Source organism: Ictalurus furcatus, chromosome 2 (genome assembly GCF_023375685.1).
Source record: "Ictalurus furcatus strain D&B chromosome 2, Billie_1.0, whole genome shotgun sequence".
Taxonomy (NCBI): Eukaryota; Metazoa; Chordata; class Actinopteri; order Siluriformes; family Ictaluridae; genus Ictalurus; species Ictalurus furcatus.
The window spans coordinates 6498088-6521614 of NC_071256.1; the positions used below are offsets into that span (position 1 = coordinate 6498088).

Here is a 23527-nt window from a genome sequence, read left to right on the forward strand (position 1 = left end):
CAATCAATCTTTTCCCAGCTCAGATTCTGTCCGTCGATGCTTTATTTAACCATGTTTTCTGTTTTCGCAGTGTTCCTGCACCACAAAAACTCAAGGGTTTGACCATGTAGGTTACGAGCTCATTATTATATCTCTTTTGTCCATGTGCAGCCACTGTTAACTTACAGTAATTATCATACCGTATAAATAAATAAAATTAGATTGCATTTGAAACCAGATTGCACTAGCATGCGGTGTTGGAACACACTCGCACTGTAGCATCTGCCAGAGAAGATAACATGTAGAATCGTACAGAGACACATTGCTCTGCAAAACAGAGTTTCACACAACCTTAACTAACATAAGCTACTGTAGTCCTCCAAACACACATTTATATTAGCATAAGACAGACCTATTCATAACACAGCATCATACATGTTTCATTTTCTGTCAATTTCTCATACACATTTCATTGTTTAAGCATTAGAACAAACTTAAAGGTATTATTATTAACAAAATAATATTTTTTTGTTTACATGCAGAAATGTTTATTACAGCCATTATGACCCTTAATCCATCATATTTGTATGTGTGTGTGTGTGTATGTGTGTATGTATATATATATATATATATATATATATATATATATATATATATATATATATATATATATATATATATATATATATATATATATATTACACATTACACCGATCAGGCATGACATTAGAACCACTGACTGGTGATGTGAATAACATTGATTATCTCATTACAGTGGCAATTGTCAAGGGATGGGATATATTAGGCAGCATGTGAACAGACAGGTCTTTAAGTTGATGTGTTGGAAGCAGGAAAAATGGCCAAGCGTAAGGATCTGAGTGCCGACTGGGTCAGAGCATTTCCAAAGCGGCAGGTCTCGTGGGGTGTTCCTGGTATGTCATGGTTAGTACCTACCAAAAGTGGTCCAAGGATGGTCTGTGACCAGGGTGACTTGTCAGCCCACCAAGTAGTAGCTCAGTTCCTCGATGGCCCACTTGATGGCGAGGACTTCTCACTCCGTGGCGGTGTACTTACATTCAGCCGGGGTTAACTTCCTGCTGACATACAGGACTGGGTGCTCTTCACTGTCGAAGGTCTGAGACAGGAAGGCCCCTAGTCCTGTCTTGGAGGCGTCTGAGTGAACAGTGAAGGGTAGTGAGAAGTCAGGGTTCCAGAGGACCAGGGAGCTGGTGAGGTCCTGCTTGAGGGTCTGGAATGCCTGCTCTGCTTCCTCGGTCCATCGCACCTGGTCCAGTTGTCGAGGGACTGGTGGACTCTTCAATGATTCTGTCCCGCAACAAAATCCGACTGACTTCTTCCTCAATAGCTTGACGGTGAGCCTCTGGTACACGGCAGGGCCGCTGTCTGACCACCACTCTCGGTGGCGTCTTGATGTCATGCTGGACCAGATGGGTCAGGCCGGGCGTGGCTGAAAAGATGTTGGTGAATTGGTCAACCAGTTCTGTCAGCTATTGTCGCTGCGCGGGGTGAGGTCCTCTCCTCGGTGGCCCAAGGTATGCTTGTCGGGCTTTGAGGATCAACAGAAAAAGCAGACAGCACCGGGGCAGGCTGGAGCCATTTCTTTAGCAGATTGACATGGTATAATTGGGTGTGTGCATGCTTACCGGGCTGCTCCAGGTGGTAGTTCACTGAGCCTACCCTTTTGAAGATGATGTAGGGGCACTGCAAGTGGGCCAGGACCTTGCAGGAGGCATTCGGGAGCACCTGATCACCGCGTTGGAATTCCCGGGGCTGATCTGGTCGAATGTTGGCCCTCTGTTGCTCTCTGTTGCTGTAGATGATGGGGGTGACCCGGTCAATCTGCTCCTGCATTTCAACGGAGAGGGCTGCTCCTCTCGTGCTTCACGGGCCACGTCTAGAAGTCCACAGGGTCACCACCTGGCGAGGAGTTCAAAGGGGGTGAACCCTGTCGAAGCTTGGGGCCCAGTTTCGGCCATCCTCATCTACCACCTGTCTGAGCATGTGTTTGAGAGATTGGTTGAACTGCTCCACCAGGCCGTTTGTCTGCGGGTCCATAGATGTTTCACCTGCAACAGCCGACAGATGTGGCCGCTGCTCCCTTTTATAGCCGCCGCTCTTCTGCTGGATGGTGGAGAGAAGCCGCTCCGATCATGGATAATCTTATGGATAACACTAGCTAAATAGTGCTATACCGACACCTAACTCTAATCTTAGCATTAGTAAGTAAAGTCATTTGGGCTATTTTGTTGTTGAAAATAAAACCTTTTTTTGTTCTTCATTTTTAAGGACAAATCACAAATTCCCATATTTTACTATCAATGGGCCTTGTGTATCAAGCTGGATTCAAACGGATTTAGTCATAAATCTTTGTAGGAGCATGTACTGTACACAAGGGAATTGGTATTGATGAAAATCTCGTGATCTTGGAAAAAATCGTTTGTATCCTTCTCATGCTCCTGAGTGTGTGCATATTTACCCATTCAAAGAGTAACTAATGTTAATCATCGATTGATCAGAGTTGAGTGGCCGATAAGTGACCAATCTAGTACGTTTCAAGCAAGAATCTGCCATATACAATCAGCATATATAGTGTGCCGTGTGACTTCCTCTTACACCCTCCAACTTTTCCAACATGGCATTGGCAAAGGGGTGTTGGTATGTACGATAAATGTAGTAATTTCCCTGTGTGATTTACTTGGTGTCATCTGGGTACAGTATTTATTATTTTCAAACCATTGTCAAACGATTTTCTCTTCACCTCACTTAACTTGCATCTAATTCACCTTTTCCATAATCTGGCTCCAGATCTCGGCCCTTTCAGGTGCTTCTTCAATAGTATGGCTTAGACGTGAGTCAAAATAACTTGCACTTCTACTCTGAGAACTTGCTTTTTTGCCAGTGATAAACGAGGTGCATAATAAGGAGCAAATGACTACATTCGCCTACACACACAGAGACTTCAGACTCCAGTGCGAAGCTTGTCTGACCTCTACAGAACCATCCAAGTTGTTAAGGCTCGTCTTGCCAACAAAACTTGACCCATCTCAATTACCTTAATGACGCTCAGACAAAGGATTGTAATTTTACATCCAAACTCTAACCTCTATTTCGATGTTAAGCTCTACGCACACAGTAAGAACACACAGCTTTATGCACAGTCTGACTCTGAAGGGTAGCACTGGTGTGCACCACAGTGTCTGTTTGGCTAATGTGCTATATCATCATTAATAAAGGATTACACTTTAATAGCTCTAGAACTCCAGAGCTGCTAACACTGCATGACTGGTGAGGTGTAACGCACACACATGTGCGCACACACACTCTCTCAGACCCTTGCTCACTTGGCTAATGCTATTGCTACCTCATAAATAAAAGAATAGGATTAGGGAGTGATGAATGTGGTGGCACACTCTTCCCTGCACTGATCCAGCGCTGCTTGTCTTATGGTTGGATATTAGAATTCAAAGCTCTGTTTAAGACAAAGAGAGCTGCATTGTCCATCAGAGGAATGTGACCCTCAGTCAAGAGGATATGTAATAGTTATGGTGTAAATAAGGGCTGTAAGCTCTATATGCTTTATCCAAAATAGTTGGAAATACTAATTAAAACTCATATTCTACTTTTCAATATTAAATCCATTTTTCGGGAGTTCAAAGTTAAATGTAAAAAAAACAAAACGACAACAAAAAAAGAACATTTGGTCCACTGAGGGTGTATATACTATGGGTTAGATTTATTATATACAGTGGTGCTTGAAAGTTTGTGAACCCTTTAGAATTTTCTATATTTCTGTATAAATATGACCTAAAACATCAGATTTTCCTGAAAGTAGATAAAGAGAACCCATTTAAACAAATCAGAGAAAAATATTATACTTGGTAATTTATTTATTGATGAAAATGATCCAGTATTACATATCTGTGAGTGGCAACAGTATGTGAACCTTTGATTTCAGTATCTGGTGTGACCCCCTTTTGCAGCAATAACTGCAGATAAACGTTTGCAGTAACTGTTAATCAGTCCTGCACATCGGCTTGGAGGAATTTTAGCCCGTTCCTCAGTACAGAACAGCTTCAACTCTGGGATGTTGGTGGGTCTCTCACATGAACTGCTTGCTTCAGGTTCTTGCACAACATTTCTATTGGATTAAGATCAGGACTTTGACTTGGCCATTCCAGAACATTAACTTTATTCTTCTTTAACCGTTCTTTGGTAGAATAATGTGTGTGTTTAGGGTCGTTGTTTTGCTGCATGACCCACTTCTTCTGGAGATTCAGTTCATGGACAGATGTCCTGACATTTTCCTGTAGAATTTGCTGGTATAATTCAGAATTCATTGTTCCATCAATGATGGTGAGTCATCCTGGACCAGATGCAGCAAAACAGATCCAAACTATGATACTACCACCACCATGGTTCACAGATGGAAGAAGGTTCAGTGTTTTCCTTTCTCCAAGCATAACGCATCTCATTTAAACCAAAAATTCTATTTTTGTCTCATTCGTCCACAGAACATTCTTCCCTCAGCCTTCTGGCTAATCCAGGGGCTCTTTAGCAAACTGCAGAAGGGCAGCAATGTTCGTTTTCGAGAGCAATGGATTTCCTTCTTTTCTTTCAACCCTGCCATGCACAACATTGTTGTTCAGTGTTCTCCTGATGGTGGATTCATGAATATTAACATTAGCCAATGTGAGAGATGCCTTTACATGCTTTGAAGTTACCCTTGCTTCCTTTTTGACCTCAATGATTATTACACATTTTGCTCTTGGAGTGATATTTCTTGGTCTCCACTCCTGGGGAGGGTAATAATGGTCTTGAATTTCTTCCATTTGTACACAATCTGTCTGACTGTGGATTGGTGGAGTCCAAACTCTCTAGAGATGGTTTTGTAAACTTTTCCAGCCTGATGAGCATCAACAGTCCTCAGAAATCTCCTTTGTTAATGCCATGATACACTTCCACAAATATGTGTTGTGAAGATCAGACTTTGATAGATCCCTGTTCTTTAAATAAAACAGAGTGCTCACTCACACCTGATTGTCATCCCATTGATTGAATACACCCGACTCTAATTTCACCTTCAAATTGGTTGCTAATCCTAGAGGTTCACATACTTTTGCCACCCACAGATATGTAATATTGGATCATAAATAAATAAATGACCAAGTATATTATTTTTGTCTAATTTGTTTAATTGGGTTCTTTTTGTCTACTTTCAGGGCTTGATGTTTTAGGTCATAATTATGCAAATATATAGAAAATTCTAAAGGGTTCACAAACTTTCAAGCACCTCTGTATTTATTTATTTATTTATTTATTTATTTATTTTTAATCAAGCAGCGATCTCATTTTAAGTGCTAATTATTATCCACCTTTTAAACCTCTAAGTAAGTAATAAATAACCGGATTGCTCACCATGGGCCGTATTTACAGTCGAGCTAGTGATGAGCTGATAAAGGAATTGCTCACATCTATATTCAAACCTCAAACGTATCTACAGACTTAAGCTCTATTCAGGCACATGAGCAAGAACTGTATATGCAGGGTGGAGTTTGCCAAAAACTGTCACTGTAAATCCATAATAATCCATAACAAAGTTTTGTTTTTCACACAGAGGAAATCGGATGAGACAGCAACTTATAAAGTTTTTGGATAAAGTTCTGAATTAACTTGATTAGCGCTTGGTCAGTTTATCGTCGAAACCATGGCAACATTATCTTTATAGGACCAAAACATTGTCAATTTGATAAATCAAAACAGCAATTGAAAAGTGTGATAAAATCGTTTATGTCCCATGTACATATTATGATTTTGTGATGTCGATTTCGTATCTCGTGGCTACATTAAGCTGTGTATCAGCTGTCAGAGTATAAAAGGCAAAATAATAGGATGTGCTGGATCAAGTGCTATTTTATATGCTTTTGAATTAAAGCAAATTTGATAAATGTAATCATTACAGTTAGGCTCATTTGTACAGCAGTACATTGAGTATTAGATGTTTGTCAGAGCTTGCCATCTTCTAATTCATCAACAAAGCTTTTTTGTTCTTTGTGAAGATAAGTGTTTACAGTCAGTGTAAAACATGTGTCAAGCTGGATTCAATGGATTTAGTCGGAAATTGTTCGTAGGAGCATGTACACAAGGGACTTGGTATTATTTTGGATTTTGGAAAAAACGTTCGTATCATGCTCGTGTGTGTGTGTGTGTGTGTGTGTGTGTGTGTGTGTAAATTTTGCATTCGAAGACTAGCTAATGTAAACCTTTTGATTGATCGGCATTAAATCATATAAATCGTAGATTTATGAGTTATGTACAGGTCACTGTGCGTAAGTTTAAATCGCTTGTGTATTTTTAGTTACACACACAAGTGTATGTAAAATTGTTATAATTATAAATACAATACTACAGTTAGGATCATTTGTACAGGAATATACTGAGTATTATGATGCTTATGTCAGCACTTGCCAGCTTCTAATTAATATATTATCACATTAGTATTGTTTTTTTTTAAAGGCAGTGTTCTATATGCTGTTAAAAAGCCCAGTCTGTGAAATCTCTCCTTAAAAAACATTTGGCAATGTTATAGGCGTGAACTTACTGCTGGCTCAAAAACTATTTTACTTGTGCGCACACCAACTCTTAATACAAGGAACTTTCCTAGAGTAGATATTGATATAACTTTTGGGCTCAAGTTACCACTTCTGAATACAGCAAGTCCTTTTACGATCTTTCCTTAAGTACAAAGATTCAGGTGATGTTATTATATAATAGTTATTTCTCTTAAAGCATATTGTTCACTAATAGGAAAGGATATTTAATCGTAAGAGTGAGTTGTGCCTGGACCTGCTAATGGGGTAAATAACTTCTTGCATACAAAACCGTAGGTCCTAACTGGAACGTTTGGTTAGTGTTTGTGTACATTATTTACTACTCTGTACCTTTTTGTTTTTGTCTGTGGCACTGGTGAAATTATGATAAAACAAAAGAAACTGCAGCTGTTCAAAATCCTCGATGTTTAGTGTATCTGCAGAGTTGGGTCAATTTTGTATTTCCTCTAAAGCACAGAATTTTCCCAGCTTTATTTATAATTGTATTTTGGCACAAAGTTATGGCCACCCGTAGAGCATGGATACACAGTTACACACCCAGAATTGGATGATGTATACACGGTGAACATAAATACTGAATGATATTCTAACCTGTTTGTGTGTGTGTTGCCTTTATCATGCCATACAGGGAAGAAATGGCGAAGGAAATGTCTGAGCTTCTGGCTAGGTGGGTTGAGCGGCTCGATTCGCCTCCGTCGACTCCCGTCATGACGATCAGCCACAAACAAACCCCTCGAGGGCGATTCATTTAGAAATTAATCAGAGATTAATTTGGGGGTTAATTCCAATCGAATGCTAGATGCAAATGTTGACTTGTAATGAATACACGAATGAATTAATTGATCAATCTGTTCATCGAGCTGCTCGGATCAGTCCTGATTAAACGGTGTTGTAGTACTTGTGGAAAGAATTGCTCTGTGCTTTATGTGCATGTTATTATTACTCACCAAGAGACCTTTCCCATTAGGCTGAGTTACCGTTTCCTTTGAGATAATGAAACGACCTGCATGTTTTTTTTTTGTTTGTTTGTTTGTTTAGTTTTTTTTTTTGTCACAATATTTTTAATCACAATTTCCATGATTTATTACATCTTCATGATCATTGAATTTATCTGCATGTGATTTGGGCATACCTGCATTTGCCTGACACACTCTTACAAATCAAGGGTTAGCAAGCTAAAAGGTTCTGTATTTTTTTGTTGTTGTTGTTTTGTTTGATTGTTTATTTATTTATTTATTTTTTAAAAAGAAAAGAAATTCTCAGATGTGGTATAGCTATCGATCCAGCTAGCATTACATATGCTACATGAACAAAAATCTGTATAAGGATGAAACATGGGTAGTAGGGATAGTTACATAAAAAGAATAAAACTGGACAGGGCATGCCGTTATAGGAAATATATCACTGACTGGTGTTCTAAAGCACAGCGTGAACTGGAGTTACTTTTACCACCGCAAAGTTGTTCATTTTCAAATATATAGCAGCATTATGCTATATATGCTAACACCTTCTGACCAATCTGAGTCTAGAATTGGACACAAAATAAAATATTTTATTCGTGATAATATCATGGCATCTCAAAAATCTCAAGGTATCAAGAAATGCCTAGTTGTCTCCACTTACCCGGAAAAGAAGTACTGCACTGTATTGATTCTCAGGGTGTCCATAAAGGCAGAGCTCAACTATTTCCTGCCGCACTGTGCCAGGGAGCTGAAAGCAACACCACAGTAGATAGTTTGAAGCCTGTTTAGCGATACAGAGACTGAGTGACATTAACAAGCGGCTACCGCATTAATCCCCTGAGCTAAAAGGCTTCAGTAGGCTGCCAGTAAAACCTGGAAGAGGATCAGCCAGGCCATGGAGGTGTGCCAGGTCACTGTCTTCTCTCTTTCTTACGTATCTCAAGCTTCACAGATCTTTAAATAGCCATTAAAGTGTTAGGCCCAGCTCACAGTGGCAGATGTGATCTAGGAAACCGATTAGAGGGTGGGTGGATGTAGGTGGATACTGTGATCCTATCATTTAAAGGTGTAAGAGGAAGAGAGGAAGGTGAGACAGATCAAGCCAGGAAGTTTGGAGTGTGTCTGTGCATGCCTTTATGAGCTTCTTTTTGTGCTGTCCAATGGTGCAAAGGTTTATAATCATCGAACCTGTTAATACCTATTTGCTGCTACCATACACAACAATCTGAGTATGTCTTCTCAAATTGCATCCTTAGGTACCAGCTTAATTGACCCCAACTAACCTTTTGTTCTTTCCTCTTTAATACCTGGCTTTAACTACTCTCCAGTGACTGTTCTTCGTTAGTGGAAAACTTTGGCGTAAGTATCTCGGCGCTGTTTCTAAATCCCTGCATGTTGTGCCTTTTTTTTGTCCTCTTTTACTTGCGCTGGTGATGGCAGAGGTCGGCAGGTGCAAGTCACGAAGGCTGCGTCCGACACCAAGAAGCACGACCTTAGCAAGTGGAAGTATGCAGAGCTCCGAGACACCATCAACACTTCCTGCGGTAAGACTCCTATACGGCGGAGGAAGACAGTGGCCCATTTATCAGGCGTTTTAGTTGTTTATCCAGTAAGGAAAGTTAATACTCGAGCGTCCACTTTACTCCCAGATCTCGGCTAGTGCTTCTGTCGTATGTCAGTAGGCAAAAAATCAAATTTTTATTAATAAGGGATAAAATTAATAAAATAAATTGATTGGCTGACTGATAACTGAAATGATAAATTCATTTAATAATTAGGCAAATAATTTTTCTGTGTCTTAGTGGTTTGCCTCGCATCACCGGGGTTGGGGGTTCGATATCCACGTCCGCCCTGTGTGCACGGAGTTTGCATGTTCTCCCTGTGCTTTGGGGATTTCCTCCAGGTACTCTGGTTTCCTCCCCCAGTCTGAAGACATGAATTGTACCCTGATTGGCATTTCCAATTGTCCATAGTTTGTGTATGTGTGTGCTATTGTGCCCTGTGATGGGTTGGCACCCCGTCCAGGGTGTCCCCCGCCTTGTGCCCCTAGTTCCCAGGGATCCTGCACCCCTCTGTAGGATAAGGGGTACAGAAAATGGATGGATGGATTTTTCTGTGTGGAATCACTCCAAAGCATTGGCAATGATTCTTAGTTTTCAATGCCTGGAATCAGTGAATCAACTCTCTTCGGGATCGACTTCGGCATGAACCCAAAGCTAGATGGCGACTTGATGACTTGGCACACAACATGGATTATTGTGTATGCTAAGACAATTAAACAATGTAGAGTTTATCCAATTGATTCAAATGATTCAAGCGAATTGATTCACAGCACAACAGTGCATAATTCACACGCTTCAGGACATAATGAAGTGAGAACGCGCTCGTCTTGCACACTAATCATTCCTTCGACGCCATGGTTATTTTCAACCCGTCTCATACATGTGCTCATACAAACTAGCAACTCTTTGTCCAACGTATCACGATAATGTTATCTGATAGGGCAGAATAAAGATGAATAAATATGGCCATAAATGTGTGATGCAGCTAGAAAAACCCAGATAAGTTAACACAACTTCCCACAATCAAATGATTACAAATCAGAATATTGCTTTCATGTCAGAGTTCCCACAGAAGGTTTTCTCCACATGTTGTAACGTGCTCCTCCATTTCCAGTGAAGCATAGTCCAACTAATAGACAGATTTTACCATCATTTTTTTTTAATTGATTTTGTCGATTTATTTGTTGCAGCCATGCTTTCAAAATTTATAGGTAAATATTCATTTATATAAATGGATTAGGGCGGAGCCCAAGAAGCTGCCTTGTTTTTTACTCATTGCTTTCTGACCTTAATAAATATGAAGCAGTCATATCGATGGTAGTCTGCAGTACCAAGAGAACAAGGGATGGATTAGCAAAAGAGGGCGTCTTTACTTATTATACATTATCAGTATTCTGATGGAGTTGAAAATGATCACCAGGCACAATACTACTGCAGTCTTTCTGGAGGGACTGCACCTCCTTTCACTCGTTATTCACCCACTCACACACTCCCTGTGAAAAATGCGAGCTCTTGTGTTAAGAGCCGAGCCAATGCTGCAGGAAACGGGAACCCGATTCTGGGGACGCTGAAAACTCAATTTAGATCCTGATCCTCACTTTGTCTTCCTCTTCTTCTTCTTCTTCTTCTTTTTAACCAATTCTCTCCTCATAATCTCTCTCATTTCCTCCTCCTTAAAGATATCGAGCTGTTGGCTGCATGCCGAGAGGAGTTCCACCGCAGGCTGAAGGTCTACCATGCCTGGAAATCGAAGAACAAGAAACGCAACGTCGAGTCCGAGCAGAGGACTCCAAAGTCCATCACGGACTACGGTAAGAGACAGCGCTTCACGTTCCGTAAACTCGCATTACACAATACACGAAATAGCTACAAAGGTCACAATCACCATGGCTGATGAGGATTACATGGGTTGGAGTTAACGCAAACCAAATATGAAAACAAAACAGTCGAGTCCATTGTTAAAGCAAAAACAGATTTAGGATGTTTTTAATGCTATTTGTATTTTAGTAGTGCAATTAAATGCTGATATAAGACCACAAACATTGTGTCAAACCAGCTTCAGTTAATAGGCTACAAATTACCTTTTGAGCGTCAATGGTTCTTTAAGACAAATAAATAAATCAGTGACTTAGTGGTTAGCACATTTGCCTTGCACCTTGGGGTTGGGGGTTCAAATCTTGCCACTGCCCTGTGTGCGCGGAGTTTGCATGTTCTTCCCGTGTTTTGGGGGTTTCCTCTGGGTTCTCCGGTTTCCTCCCCCAGTCCAGAGACATGTGCTGTAGGCTGATTGGCATGTCCAAATGGAATTCATTAGAAGTTCATCAAAAAAATATTGCCAGTAGGGATAAACAAAAATAACTACAGGAGTGGGTGGGATTGGTCAGAGATCCTTCGGGGAACAGGGATTTAAAAAATACAGTAGCGCTTGACTTTACCATAAAAAACACTTCAACAAGGTGCATTTGATTTGTCTGAATATATTTCCAAACTAGCAAAGTGTATTTAACCTGCTAGTTGACAGTTTCCCCCAGACACAAATGTTGCTTGTGGAGCTAAAAATCTAAAACAGTATTGTTGGATCATCAGACATTTGAATCTGGAAGCCTGGAACAAGCTTCCGAAAACAAGGAATAGCATCCTCCTGGTATCTCAAAAGCCAGTGTCATTCACAATCATGCTTTGATTAGTTGGATGCACCGCAGTTAATTGTTTTTCATTTGCGAATCGTTCCCGTCCTCTATAGAACTATTTGGCTTTGCTGAGGAAAATTCATCATGCTGTGCGTGGGTATGTGTACATACAGCATGTGTGGATGTGTATATGCATGTGTCACCCTGTAATTACACACTCCTTTCATCTGCCAGTATCCAAAATTAAGCGAGACCATCTGTCAACATAGCAGATCGTTCTCTTTGCATTTCTGTGCCCAAAAACCTCTATCTGGCAAATCTACACAAACGCACACAAACACAGGCTTCTCATAGCCAGTCCATTTCTACTTTTTCATGTTTTTCAACTTACTTCAGAATATGGATTCGTCCCTGTGTACATGAGAGAGTCATATAATGTAATAAAATTAGTATTTACTCCTTCCCTACCAGTGTTCTGTTATTGTGATGATAACGTGGAGGTTAAAAGCATATGTAAGGAATAAAACACATATATTATAGGAGAATAATCAACGATGCATGCTTCCTGTAACAGCATGTCCTCATGTGTTTTATTCCTCTTATACCATTTGCAAACTATTAGATAATTGTTTTCATCCGTTTATAGTTACATTTAATGTTGTGGATCATCTGTGAGGCAGTGGTGGCTTGGCGGTTAAGGCTCTGGGTTACTGAAGGTTGGGGGTTCAAGCCCCAAGCTGCCACTGTTTAGCCCTTGAGCAAGGTCCTTAACCCTCTCTGCTCCAGGGGCGCTGTATCATGGCTGACCCTGCGCTCTGACCCCAACTTCCTGACATGCTGGGGTATGCGAAGAAAAGAATTTCACTCTGCTGTAATGTATATGTGATCAATAAAGACTCATTATCTTATTTTACTTAAGGTACGTTCACACTTACAGCGACTCACAGGCACAAAGCAACCGGAGACCATTCATTTTCAATGAGAGCTGGCAACTTCCAGCGACAGTGACTGTTGGTGACTAGATCTGGGCATGTCCAGCAACGCGACAAAGTTGAGGAAAAGTTTAACTTTATGCAAATTTGGAGAGACTTGGTACAGTGACTACCAATGGGAGTGAAGAGAGTAGAGCGCACGTGATCCGCCATGCTTCCTGTGACGCCGAAATTTTTTGTGGACCCAGACGGTCTGGTCCTTGCACTTTCGCCACAGATAGATGGCCGCAATGGCAAAGAGTACACGCTGTTTTTCCTTCATCTCGTAGGATACGATGCATATATACACTGGTGAATTTTATATACAAACGCTCTCCCTCCAGAATGTTTCATTTTAATGGCAAGAAAACTGTTTTGTTGTTAAAAGTGGAATGCTAGTTGCGTCACCCACTGATAAAGTTTACTATGGCAACCAATAGTAGGAACGGTTACTGGCAACTTCATAGTACAGCGACTGGCGTCTTGCAGCGATAAAATTGCTGTACATGTGAACGTGTGACAGTTACAAAGCACTGACATTGGAGACTCCTTCCAAAATGATGAATAGACATCTCCTCCCAGAAAGCTTCACCATATCAGCAATTACATTCATTTTTTTTAATGTGGAGTGTCTTAGAACGAGCGCATTAATATGAACCTGTGTTTTGTCTTTCAAATGGAACGGTTGACCGGGCTGCTTTTAGAAAATAAATCGACACTTTCCAACCAGTTAGATTTGAGAAATCAACAGCACTCTGCTATAAATTATGTTCATGCATTGTTGACCAATGATAACCAGTTGTGCTTAAAAATACAGTCCAACTTTTTTCAAATAAATGATAACAATAGTTTTACTCAAACAATATATTCTATATTTCTCAAAAATAAATTATTTAAAACCACCACAATCAGGGTTTACCGGTTAAAGAACATCATATGAAATTGAAATATACTCCTTGTATATATGAATATCCTGTTCTCACGTTTTCTTTTCAGCTGCGATGCTATATATTTCATTCAAATGCTGAAGCATATTCTTCTAAAAATGACCGTTGTTATCATATCTTAATGACTAGTACCTAATATTGACTTCATTATCACTGTAATTACAGTCCTTTGTGTGTTATGCGTTATTGTCCGTATTTCCTGTAATTAGTAAAAGCAAATGTTGCTTGAGTTATTAGTGAGCAATATCATTCAGCAAATTTGTATTAGATAATCATAGCTGATGAAATAAAAACAGCTCTTATGAGTGGACTGGGTTTCTAAGCCTCTTGCTGTGCATCTGTGCTGGGAGTCGCCATGGTGATGAAGAGGATGCGAAGGCTGTACATGGCTATTTACAGAGCCGCTATGTTTATGCGTGCTCAGCACACGCAATAATGCCACTTTTATGGTTGTTATTATCACAGCCCCTTTTTTTTTATGAAAGAAAGGACAGATGGACAGATAACTGGAGACTTATGGGCTGTAATATGTACCAGAGGGAAGCATCCTGCATACTACGCATCAGTATCTCTTCCTGTCTTTTTACACTCGGATACCTATGCAATCCACTAGCAAGTGTGTATTTTCAGGGGGAAAAAGATTTTGATGTAATATTTACTAAAAGAGGTTTAAGTTTTCTTTTTGGCAGAAAGCAGTATGAGGTGTTTATACTCGTACTGGTTTATGCTTTATCAGAAGGGCTTCAGAAGCATCTGAAATATTGTTCATGGTATTGTATGAAAGGTGATGCACTAGATGTCCGTGATTAAAGGCGGTCGGATAGTAAACAGCGTGACGTGATTTACACAAACATACATTAACAAAATAAATAAATAACGATGAACTCACATACTGTACCATTTTTGCATGTTGTTGAAACATGCCAACAATTACATTTCACCATTTAACTATATATTCCAAATATATAAACTTGTTTAAATGACAAAAAAAAAAATGTTAACTTATCTCAGATAGTGTTTACATTTTTTCCTTTAGGTAGTTTTGCCTATATATTGAAAAAATGAATAAAATTTTCACAGCATGCCGAGGATGATCTTCACCATGCCAGAAAAGGAACTGCAAACAGCAGTTCATGGTCATCTGACATGGCATTTTTTTGACATGTCAAAGCCCCCCTTTTCCAGTTATGTAGGAAAATAGTAGCTTCGTAATATTGCCTAGCAAAAAAACTGGAGATAAATTAATTGCCATATTGCAACACCATGCAGCAAAGGGTTAAAAGAAAAAAAAAAGAAGTCTATTCGAATATATTAATGACAGAATAATGAAGATGAGCACTGCATTGTTTTATTTTTTTTTTATGTTAAACCTTCAGTTAAAAAAAATGTAGAATACGTTAAGAAAATTAAGCATTGTTTGCTGTCTCTTATGAAAATAGTTCCCTGACAATTCCGAAAAACTGTAATTGGTAACTTGGTGGGATTGATGGCATTATTCTCTCACATCGTTCTCCCATTGGTAGATCTTTCCCATTGGTACATTGGCAATACAAAATTGGAAAAATCCCATTGGAATTGGCAAAAAAAAAAAAAAGAGAGTTTGGTTTCAGTGGGTGACAGTTATTGTAACTGCTGCACTATGACCAAGTGGTGAGGAGCCTTTTTAATGTCCCAAAGGCACTGGAAACCTCTTTTAGTATGAAGTATAATTCTGGTTTTAGTCATAAATGGACACCTACAACATTTAACACTGTGTGTTAGGATCATGTACCTGTTACGAAAGGAATACATCACAATGCAACCCTAAAAAATGCAGTAAATTTATTGAAATCATTGATTTGTCTCGGGTTTTAAAAAAATCAATTTAAGCATTCATCTTCAGTATCCACTTTATCCTGGTCACGGTGGATCACCAGACAGGAATACACCCTGGATGGGATGCCAGTCCATTCCGTGACATCCTGAACACACATATTCAAACACTTATTCACACTTGGGGGCAATTTAGCCGACTTTTGTGTTTTTAGAAGGTGGGAGGAAACCGGAAAACCCAGAGGAAACCCACACAGATAGTAACACGAACTCGGCATCGAACCTAGATGACGAGTGCTACCCAGGGCACATCCATGCCGCCTTTTAAATAATATATTTGTGAATAATAAGTATCACCTACATAACGTTTTCTATTCAAAACGTTATAGCTGAAGAAACGGGGTGGCTTTCATTTTTGTGACCTCGTTGTGTCTTCATACCAGAGACACATAAAATCTCAAACACTACACACTGGTCAGTGTCTCTCATGCTGCTGTGGTCATATTTTATACGAAGATGATCAGATGAAAATTCATAACCTGTGCCTCTTTTGTTTTTAGGTTGTGCACGCCATGTGATAAATGTGTGTAAGTGGCCCTTGATGGTAGTTTAACAATTCTAACAGCTGGGCTGCCCTCAATAACCACACTGAACCCCTTTGTACCCTTCTCTGATTTATATTCACTGTCTTCCCTGGCTTTTTGCTAAATATATATATATATATATATATATATATATATATATAATATATATATTAGTTTTTAAAAAAGCTTGTTTTAAAGCTAAAAGTAGTAAGGTAATTATGTAAGTTGCCATGCAAAGTGACATGATTGTTAGCTTGCCAGCATTTAGTACGTTAGGAAACCCATTAGGAAACGGTTGGATTTGAAATGAAAAGCTAGTTATGCAGACATTTATGTTAAATAAACTACCTGATGCAAGAAGTAAATAATACATACAGTAGGCCTAGTAGCTGATTTATAATGATGGAGAAAGCTAGACAGTTGGAGAGGTACAAGGTTTTTGATGAAAGTGTTATAGCATTGTGTGTTTTGATCTGAGGATTATGTCTAGAGTTATTATGCCTGGCACGATAATGTTTGGCAGAAATACAATGGGTTAATGAACTTGCATGAAGCAGGCAAGTTATTTAACACACTCATCGAGGAACAAACAGATGGCCAAACACAACTAAATATGAGAACTGTAGTACGTACTATACCTCTGGAATGGCGCAAACACTAAACTGGAAGTAATCAGTTCAACCCCAAGGAATGCTAGCTTATAAAAGGGTTGTTTGGATAGAAAAGTTTTGAACTTCCTGAAAGTATTTTTCTTTGAGCCCAGCAATCTCTTATAGGGTTCTTCATAGGACTTTTAAGAGTTCCTTCAGTCGGACAAGCGAAGAAATAATAATTATTACTGAATTTTATTTTTGAAAGTGGTGAGTATATCCGCCTTCATTCCTGTCAGAAATTTACCCCAACATCAGTTAGATTTGTAGTAACAAGTAGCTATCTGTGCTGATACAGTACATTACATGTAGTACTTAAAAGTTTCAGTGGTTTGTCACCAGGGTCATTTCTGACAGGATAAGCAGTTGCTTCTGGCCCACAAGCCACCAAGGGGAACATAAGAATGCAATTTTTTTAAAAAAATGTAATAATATCTTTTATCATTAGGGGATGGTGAGCCCATGGTTGTTACCACTGTTCAGGTTTTTGCAGGAGGCCTTCTTGTGGCTTCTGAATCTTTGGTTGCCCATGGGTTCTAGAAAATTTCTGCAAAGTTTCTGGATGCCTTGGCTGTAAAATAAAACAAACATACAAAAAAAAAAAAAAAGATTAACTGAGTATATTTTTATGTAATTGAAATAAAACTAAAGTATTTAAATATTAGACATGTACAATTATACAATGTGTCAATGTGTACAATAACAATATTTTGTCTATTTTGTCTGTTTGTTAGTCAGACAATAGATTTAAAATAGTTTTATTTTCTTTCCACTCACAGAAGACATTTTTATTACAAATGCCATTACACTTAAACATTATTTAACTCGTTTTTAACTTATTGAGGTTTGGATTCAATTCAAGTGACCAGTCAAATTGGATAATAACGATTAGAACTCAATAATAAATAGAATAACTTTGATAATGGTGGGTTGTGATTTCCACCACTGTAACAATAAAAAAAAAAAAAAAAACTGAGGACACCCTGGATGTGTGTTATGGATCCCTGGGGATCTCTGGACCCCAGTTTGAGAACCATGGCACTAAACAGCATGATATACAGCGGGGGAAATAAGTATTGGATGCATCAACTTTTTTTTCAGTAAATATATTTCCAATGAGAGTTTTCACCAGACATCAATATTAACTCAAGAAATCTGGAAATATAAAGAATTCACAACATTAAGGTCCATAAATAAAGTTATGTGTAATAAAGTGGAATGCTGCAGGAAAACAGTATTGAACACGCTAACTGAAATGGATTTAATACTTAGTGGAGAAGCCTTTGTTTGTAATGACAGCTTCAAGACGCTTCCTGTATGAAGAAATTAATGGGCCGCAGTATTCAGGTGTGATTTCGGCCCATTCTTCTAAACATATTGTCTAAATCTTGTTCAATTGGATTCAAGTCAGGTGATTGACTGGGCCATTCTAACACCTTGATTTTTTTCTCTGAAACCAACTGAGAGTTTCCTTTGCTGTATGCTTTGGATCGTTGTCCTGCTGGAATGTCCACCCACGTCTCTTCTTCATCCTCCTGGTGGATGGCAGCAGATTCTTCTCAAGAATCTCCCGGTAAAGGGCTCCATTCACCATTCCTTCAGTTATATGAAGTCTACCAGTACCATGCGATGATAAACAGCCCCACACCATGATGCTTCCACCTCCAAACTTCACTGTTGGTGTAGTGTTTTTAGGGTGATGTGCAGTGCCATTTCTTCTCCGAACATGGTGTGTAGTATGACAGCCAAAAAGTTCAATTTTGCTCTCGTCTGACCAGATTACACTCTCCCAGTATTTCATAGGCTTGTCTAAATGAGTTGTAGCAAACTTTAAACGAGCTTCGACATGCCTTTTCTTTATTAATGGAGTCTTGCAGGGTGAGTGTGCATAGAGGCCATGGCGGTAGAGTGCACTGCCTATTGTTTTCTCTATGACGATGGTACCTGCTGCCTCCAAGTGTTTCTGGAGCTCTTTCTGAGTGGTCCTTGGCTCTTGGTCTACTCTTCTGACTCCCTGGTCAGAAATTCTGTGAGGAGCTCCTGTGCATGGCTGGTTGATGATGGAGTGGAGCTTCCACTTGTGGATAATGGCCACAATGGTGCTTACTGGAGGATTCAGAAGTGAAATACGTCTGTATCCGATTCCGTCAATATGTTTTGCAACAATAAGGTTGTGAAGGTCTTGGGAGAGCACTTTGCTTTTACCCGTCATGAGATGTGTGACACCTTAGGAACAAAAAGTCTTTTTATAGACCATCAATTTACTAACCCAGCTGATATTAATTTGCACAGAAATGGGGTATAAGTACTTACGGATTTCAGCTGGCTCCTTGCTTTACCTTGCCTTGGAGAGCTGCTTTTTCTTAGCGTGTTCAATACTTTTTTTTCCTGTGTCATGCCACTTTATTACACACAACTTTAATTATGGACTTTAATGTTGTGAATTGTTTATTTCCAAATTTCTTGAGTTAATAATGATCTCTGGCGAAAATTTCATGTGAATAGCCTCATTGGAAATATATTTACTGAAATAAATGTTGACGCGTGCAATACATATTTCCCCCACTGTATAATCCAACAAAAGATGACAAGGTCCAGTTTATGTGGATGGTGTGTGAAAATGTGGACTAAAGTCAAAGCAGCATGCTGTCCAAACTTTTTGGGTGTTTTCTTGGAAGTTCCTGCTCTTTTCTGAACTGTCTTTATGAATATGCTAATGTGGCATTTTTATCGGTGAACTATAGAGCTTGTGGTCTCAGTCAATGCAGAAGCGACTAACTCTGCACTTTCTCCCACTTTGTTAGAAATAAACCCCAGCTGATTTCTAATACTGACTAAAATCAAATCAGTAATGGAGCAATGCTTGGTGTGGCAGAAAATATAGAGAAAATCGAAACTGGGACACCACTTTGATAAATAGCTTGCATTTAAATGATTCAATGCACCAAATATGAACACAAATTTTATTATGTTTTATAAGCTTTCCACAAAAGCTTGGCTTTATTTAATGTACCAACCAATATACATAACAGTGTGACTATTCTTTTCTCTTCAGCATATATTAAAATAATGCTGAACACGCCATATTATGTTACCCGAAATGAGAAAGTGGTGGTAGCATCCAACAGCATTATGTGAATTCTCTAATAAAAACCAAACCTACAGTATAACTATCATTGATTCCACTGTAGATTTGCCAAGATCACTAACAACTAAATTCCAAATTACCTGGCATATCATTTACACTGATTAAAGCAGTGCAACAAATGAATAGCTCCAATTCAATATACTTAGGGTTCAATTCCCTATTTAAACAATTCGCCAATTTTAACAGTTTTAACATCTCTTGTACATGCTAATAGCAGAACCCTTTTGGTACTGAACTTAGAATCCTCATAGTTCAAAGACCTAACTTCCTACAACACATTGCGTCTCTGTTCCTTCAGCCCAGAACTACATGGCTCCTCCAATCCCCGCCCGGCAACATGAGATCGTGATGAACCGGCAGCAGCGCTACTTCCGTATTCCCTTCGTCCGCCCCGGTGATCAGTACAAAAACCCACAGAATAAGAAGGGGTGGTGGTATGCACACTTCGATGGGCCGTGGATCGCCAGGCAGATGGAGCTACACCCTGATAAACATCCCATTCTGTTAGTGGCTGGTGAGTGCAGCTTGCTTTAAAGATTTTGACATTCTTTAGTTCAGTGGTTCTTAAAACCAGTCATCAGGACCTCCACAGTTCCTCCAGGGATTTAAGAACCACTGCTGTATTTATCGTCAAGGAGAATATCGTTGTTGGATTGTGGCATATCCTTGAAATGGTTGGGGTCAAAGCACAAGATCAGCACGCTTTAAACAATTAATGGCTAAGGGTACAAGTCCAAGAACTCTGGTCATTAATTGTGGTCCTGCTACCCTGCAGTATGGTATGGTATTACCTGTGCTTGGTTTTGTTTTTGCGTGCGAGTGTTTTTTTTTTTTTTTTTTTGTGAAGTTTTCACCTCTACATTTTGACAAAAGGCCATTAAGATATTAATGGAACAAGTATGAGACACATTGATTGCTGCCATATACAACTGTACCTTTAATAGGAATCACGCAATGTTGTATCTGTTGTACATTCAACAGAAGTATATGAAGGACCATTTTTGTAATTGTCTTGAGTACTTTACCTTGTTCCTTGTCAGTGTGAACATAACTGTAGCATAACTTAAAAATGAAAGCAATTATAAAGCAAATTTCACTCGACACCGTTATTCTATTTCTTTGTAGCATGCGACTTTTATTCTGTAGAATTTAATTCTTAATTGTGTGTTTGGTTTTGGTTCTCTGAACTGTTTCTAGGCAAGGATGATATGGAGATGTGTGAGCTGAATTTAGAGGAGACAGGTCTGACCCGTAAGCGTGGAGCGGAAATCCTTGGCCGGCAATTTGAGGAGATCTGGGAGCGCTGCGGAGGAATCCAGTATCTGAGGAACGCTATCGAGAGTCAACAGGCACGTCCCACTTATGCCACGGCCATGCTGCAGACCATGCTCAAGTAGACACACATAGAGTACAATCATGCACTCGGTCGGTCAACCATTAAACCATGCCCATGCTACAGAAACTCCTCAAACGGTTTAGGTGTCTTTCTAATTTGAAGAGCAGAATGCAGTTTATCTCATAGTTAGAATTTAGATAGTAATTTACTTTAGACTCACTTACTTTGTTTCTCAGTTCACCGATGGATTTGCTTTTTATTGATATTTTGTCTTTTGCCCTTTAAATTGTTGCCCTCTTAATTAGTTCCCTTTTGCTTGTTTTTCTCTTTAAATCTGTCACTTGCATTATTATGCTTTCATTTTTCTTGCACGTATTTTTCTCCATTAAATCCATAACTCAACTTTGAGGCCTTAATAACTGCAATTGCCTGGGTGATTCCTTTTAAGATGCATCTCAGTGTACCATTTTGTATATTATCTGGTAAATATTTCGATAAGCAAGTGTTAATAATTCAGCCTTTCCTGTAGGGATATTCCAGTTTTGGAACTGTATAGTTATCATAGCTTCTTAAAACACGTAACTTCTTTATATTTAAATTCAAATAGATTAAATGAGGATTTTCAGCAACTGGGAGAAAAATGTAATTTAAGCTTTGCACACAATTACAATAGTCTTTTATTGTTTGTTAATTATTTTCATGGTAACGATAGCAATTTGTCAGTTACTGTTTACACTCGAGTAAAAAAAAATCCCTCATTTGTAGTTCAGGTCTAAACTCTAAACGATGCACTATATTTTTCTGAGTGATTTTTCTAGGATTCCGTAACCTGTATTGTTAAGCTGTACCCGATGATCTTCCAGCTTCAACTGAATGTACAGAAATTTTTACACAATTTTACACAAAGTCCGTAAAGTTGTAAAATTGAGAATTAGAATGTGTTTCATTGAATAACTTTAATCGCACTTGTTCTGTTGAAGTCTTTCCTGAATTTTCATTGTGCTACTCAAGAAGGATTAACATTCATTTTGGAGGAAGATGAACTATAATGATGTGTCTAAATTATACTTTTGTTGTTGTTGTCAGTAAATGAAGTGTACTGAAATTTATGCAATACTTTAAGTAACTAATACATTTTTTGAAACGAGTGAGGAGTTGTGTTTGCTCTGGTTTTGGTTGGACCAAATATGTATTCTAGCAAATAACTAATGACTCTAATGGGGGGGATACAACTTTTGTATAAAGCTAAACATTAGCAGCTGCCTGCATGACCTCACAAACATAAACTTGTCCATATTCATATGATAGTGTATAACTGTTATAACAAGTAATAACAGGAATTAACTTCACAGATGTTCCACAACATTAAATGGGATAATAAACAGACAAAAAGTATTACGCCATTCTATAATTAATAAAATATATATAGTGTTGGCAAATTCCTGTGGTATGAAAGAAATAAAGCACTTTGGGTTGGGCTACCTCTGCTTGATTATTTTTTTTTTTTTATAATCACATACCTGTTTTTTTTATATATAAGGTCACACAAACACACACACACACATGTACAGAACACTGGGGTCTAACATTCTTAGACCACATTGAAAATCTAGGATTTTTAATTAAAATAGGAAAGAAACAGAAGGTTTTAGAATTTTGAAATATTTAAAACAAAGAAAGTAAAATATCATTATCTTTAATATTTAATATTCAAGATTCTGCACTATTTCTAGGCCCCTATTTAAATGAAAGCAAATTTGTGATATTGGCCATGTTAACTGCTTTGTACAAAAGGTCAGATTTCCCTCATGCCTAATCTCTTCTATTGAAGCATGTGTTCAGACACTACTCCGATGGATTTGGTCTAAAATGGATCGTAAGGTTTTGCACTTGTGGAGTCCATGCCAGCTCGAGTGCGTCACTGTCAAAGCAAAAAGAGGGATGTACCAAATACCAAGAAACTCTGAAATCCATGTAAATATTTCAAACATTTTACTTTTCACTCAACTGTTGTCAATAATATCATTTGTAATGAGATTTTTTTGTACTAAATTAGAAAAGAATGCAAAATAGAAGCATTTTCAGTTGTAAAGTCTGAGAACTTTAATTATCTCATTAGGCCTTAATGGCCTCATTAGAACTTGTTAGGCAGGTCCAGAATTTTCAATAAGAATGAGAATCCCAGAGCATAATAAATTCTCTGACTCTTCAAACACCCAACACCCATGGGCTACTACAAACAGCTAACTGATTATCTGAAAATGAGGCTAATTGATGTCTACAAAGCAGAGGAAGGAATAGATATCAAAGTGCTTCA

General features: G+C 38.7%; 1 protein-coding gene across 4 annotated transcripts in view; it reads left to right on the forward strand.

The window, feature by feature from the left end:
* myo6a (myosin VIa) overlaps positions 1–23124 on the forward strand; it is a 122706-nt gene extending 99582 nt beyond the window's left edge. Inside the window, exons 30-35 of one of the 4 annotated variants that reach the window (XM_053645571.1) lie at positions 71–106; positions 7237–7275; positions 9011–9114; positions 10812–10943; positions 20173–20388; positions 21072–23124. In XM_053645571.1, coding sequence (XP_053501546.1) covers positions 71–106; positions 7237–7275; positions 9011–9114; positions 10812–10943; positions 20173–20388; positions 21072–21271 — 727 coding nt within the window. In that variant the 3' untranslated portion in view covers positions 21272–23124. The remainder of the gene's footprint in view (positions 1–70; positions 107–7236; positions 7276–9010; positions 9115–10811; positions 10944–20172; positions 20389–21071) is intronic. The other 3 variants (XM_053645579.1, XM_053645588.1, XM_053645596.1) reach the window with 3 other exon arrangements.
* Positions 23125–23527: the final 403 nt, after the last annotated feature.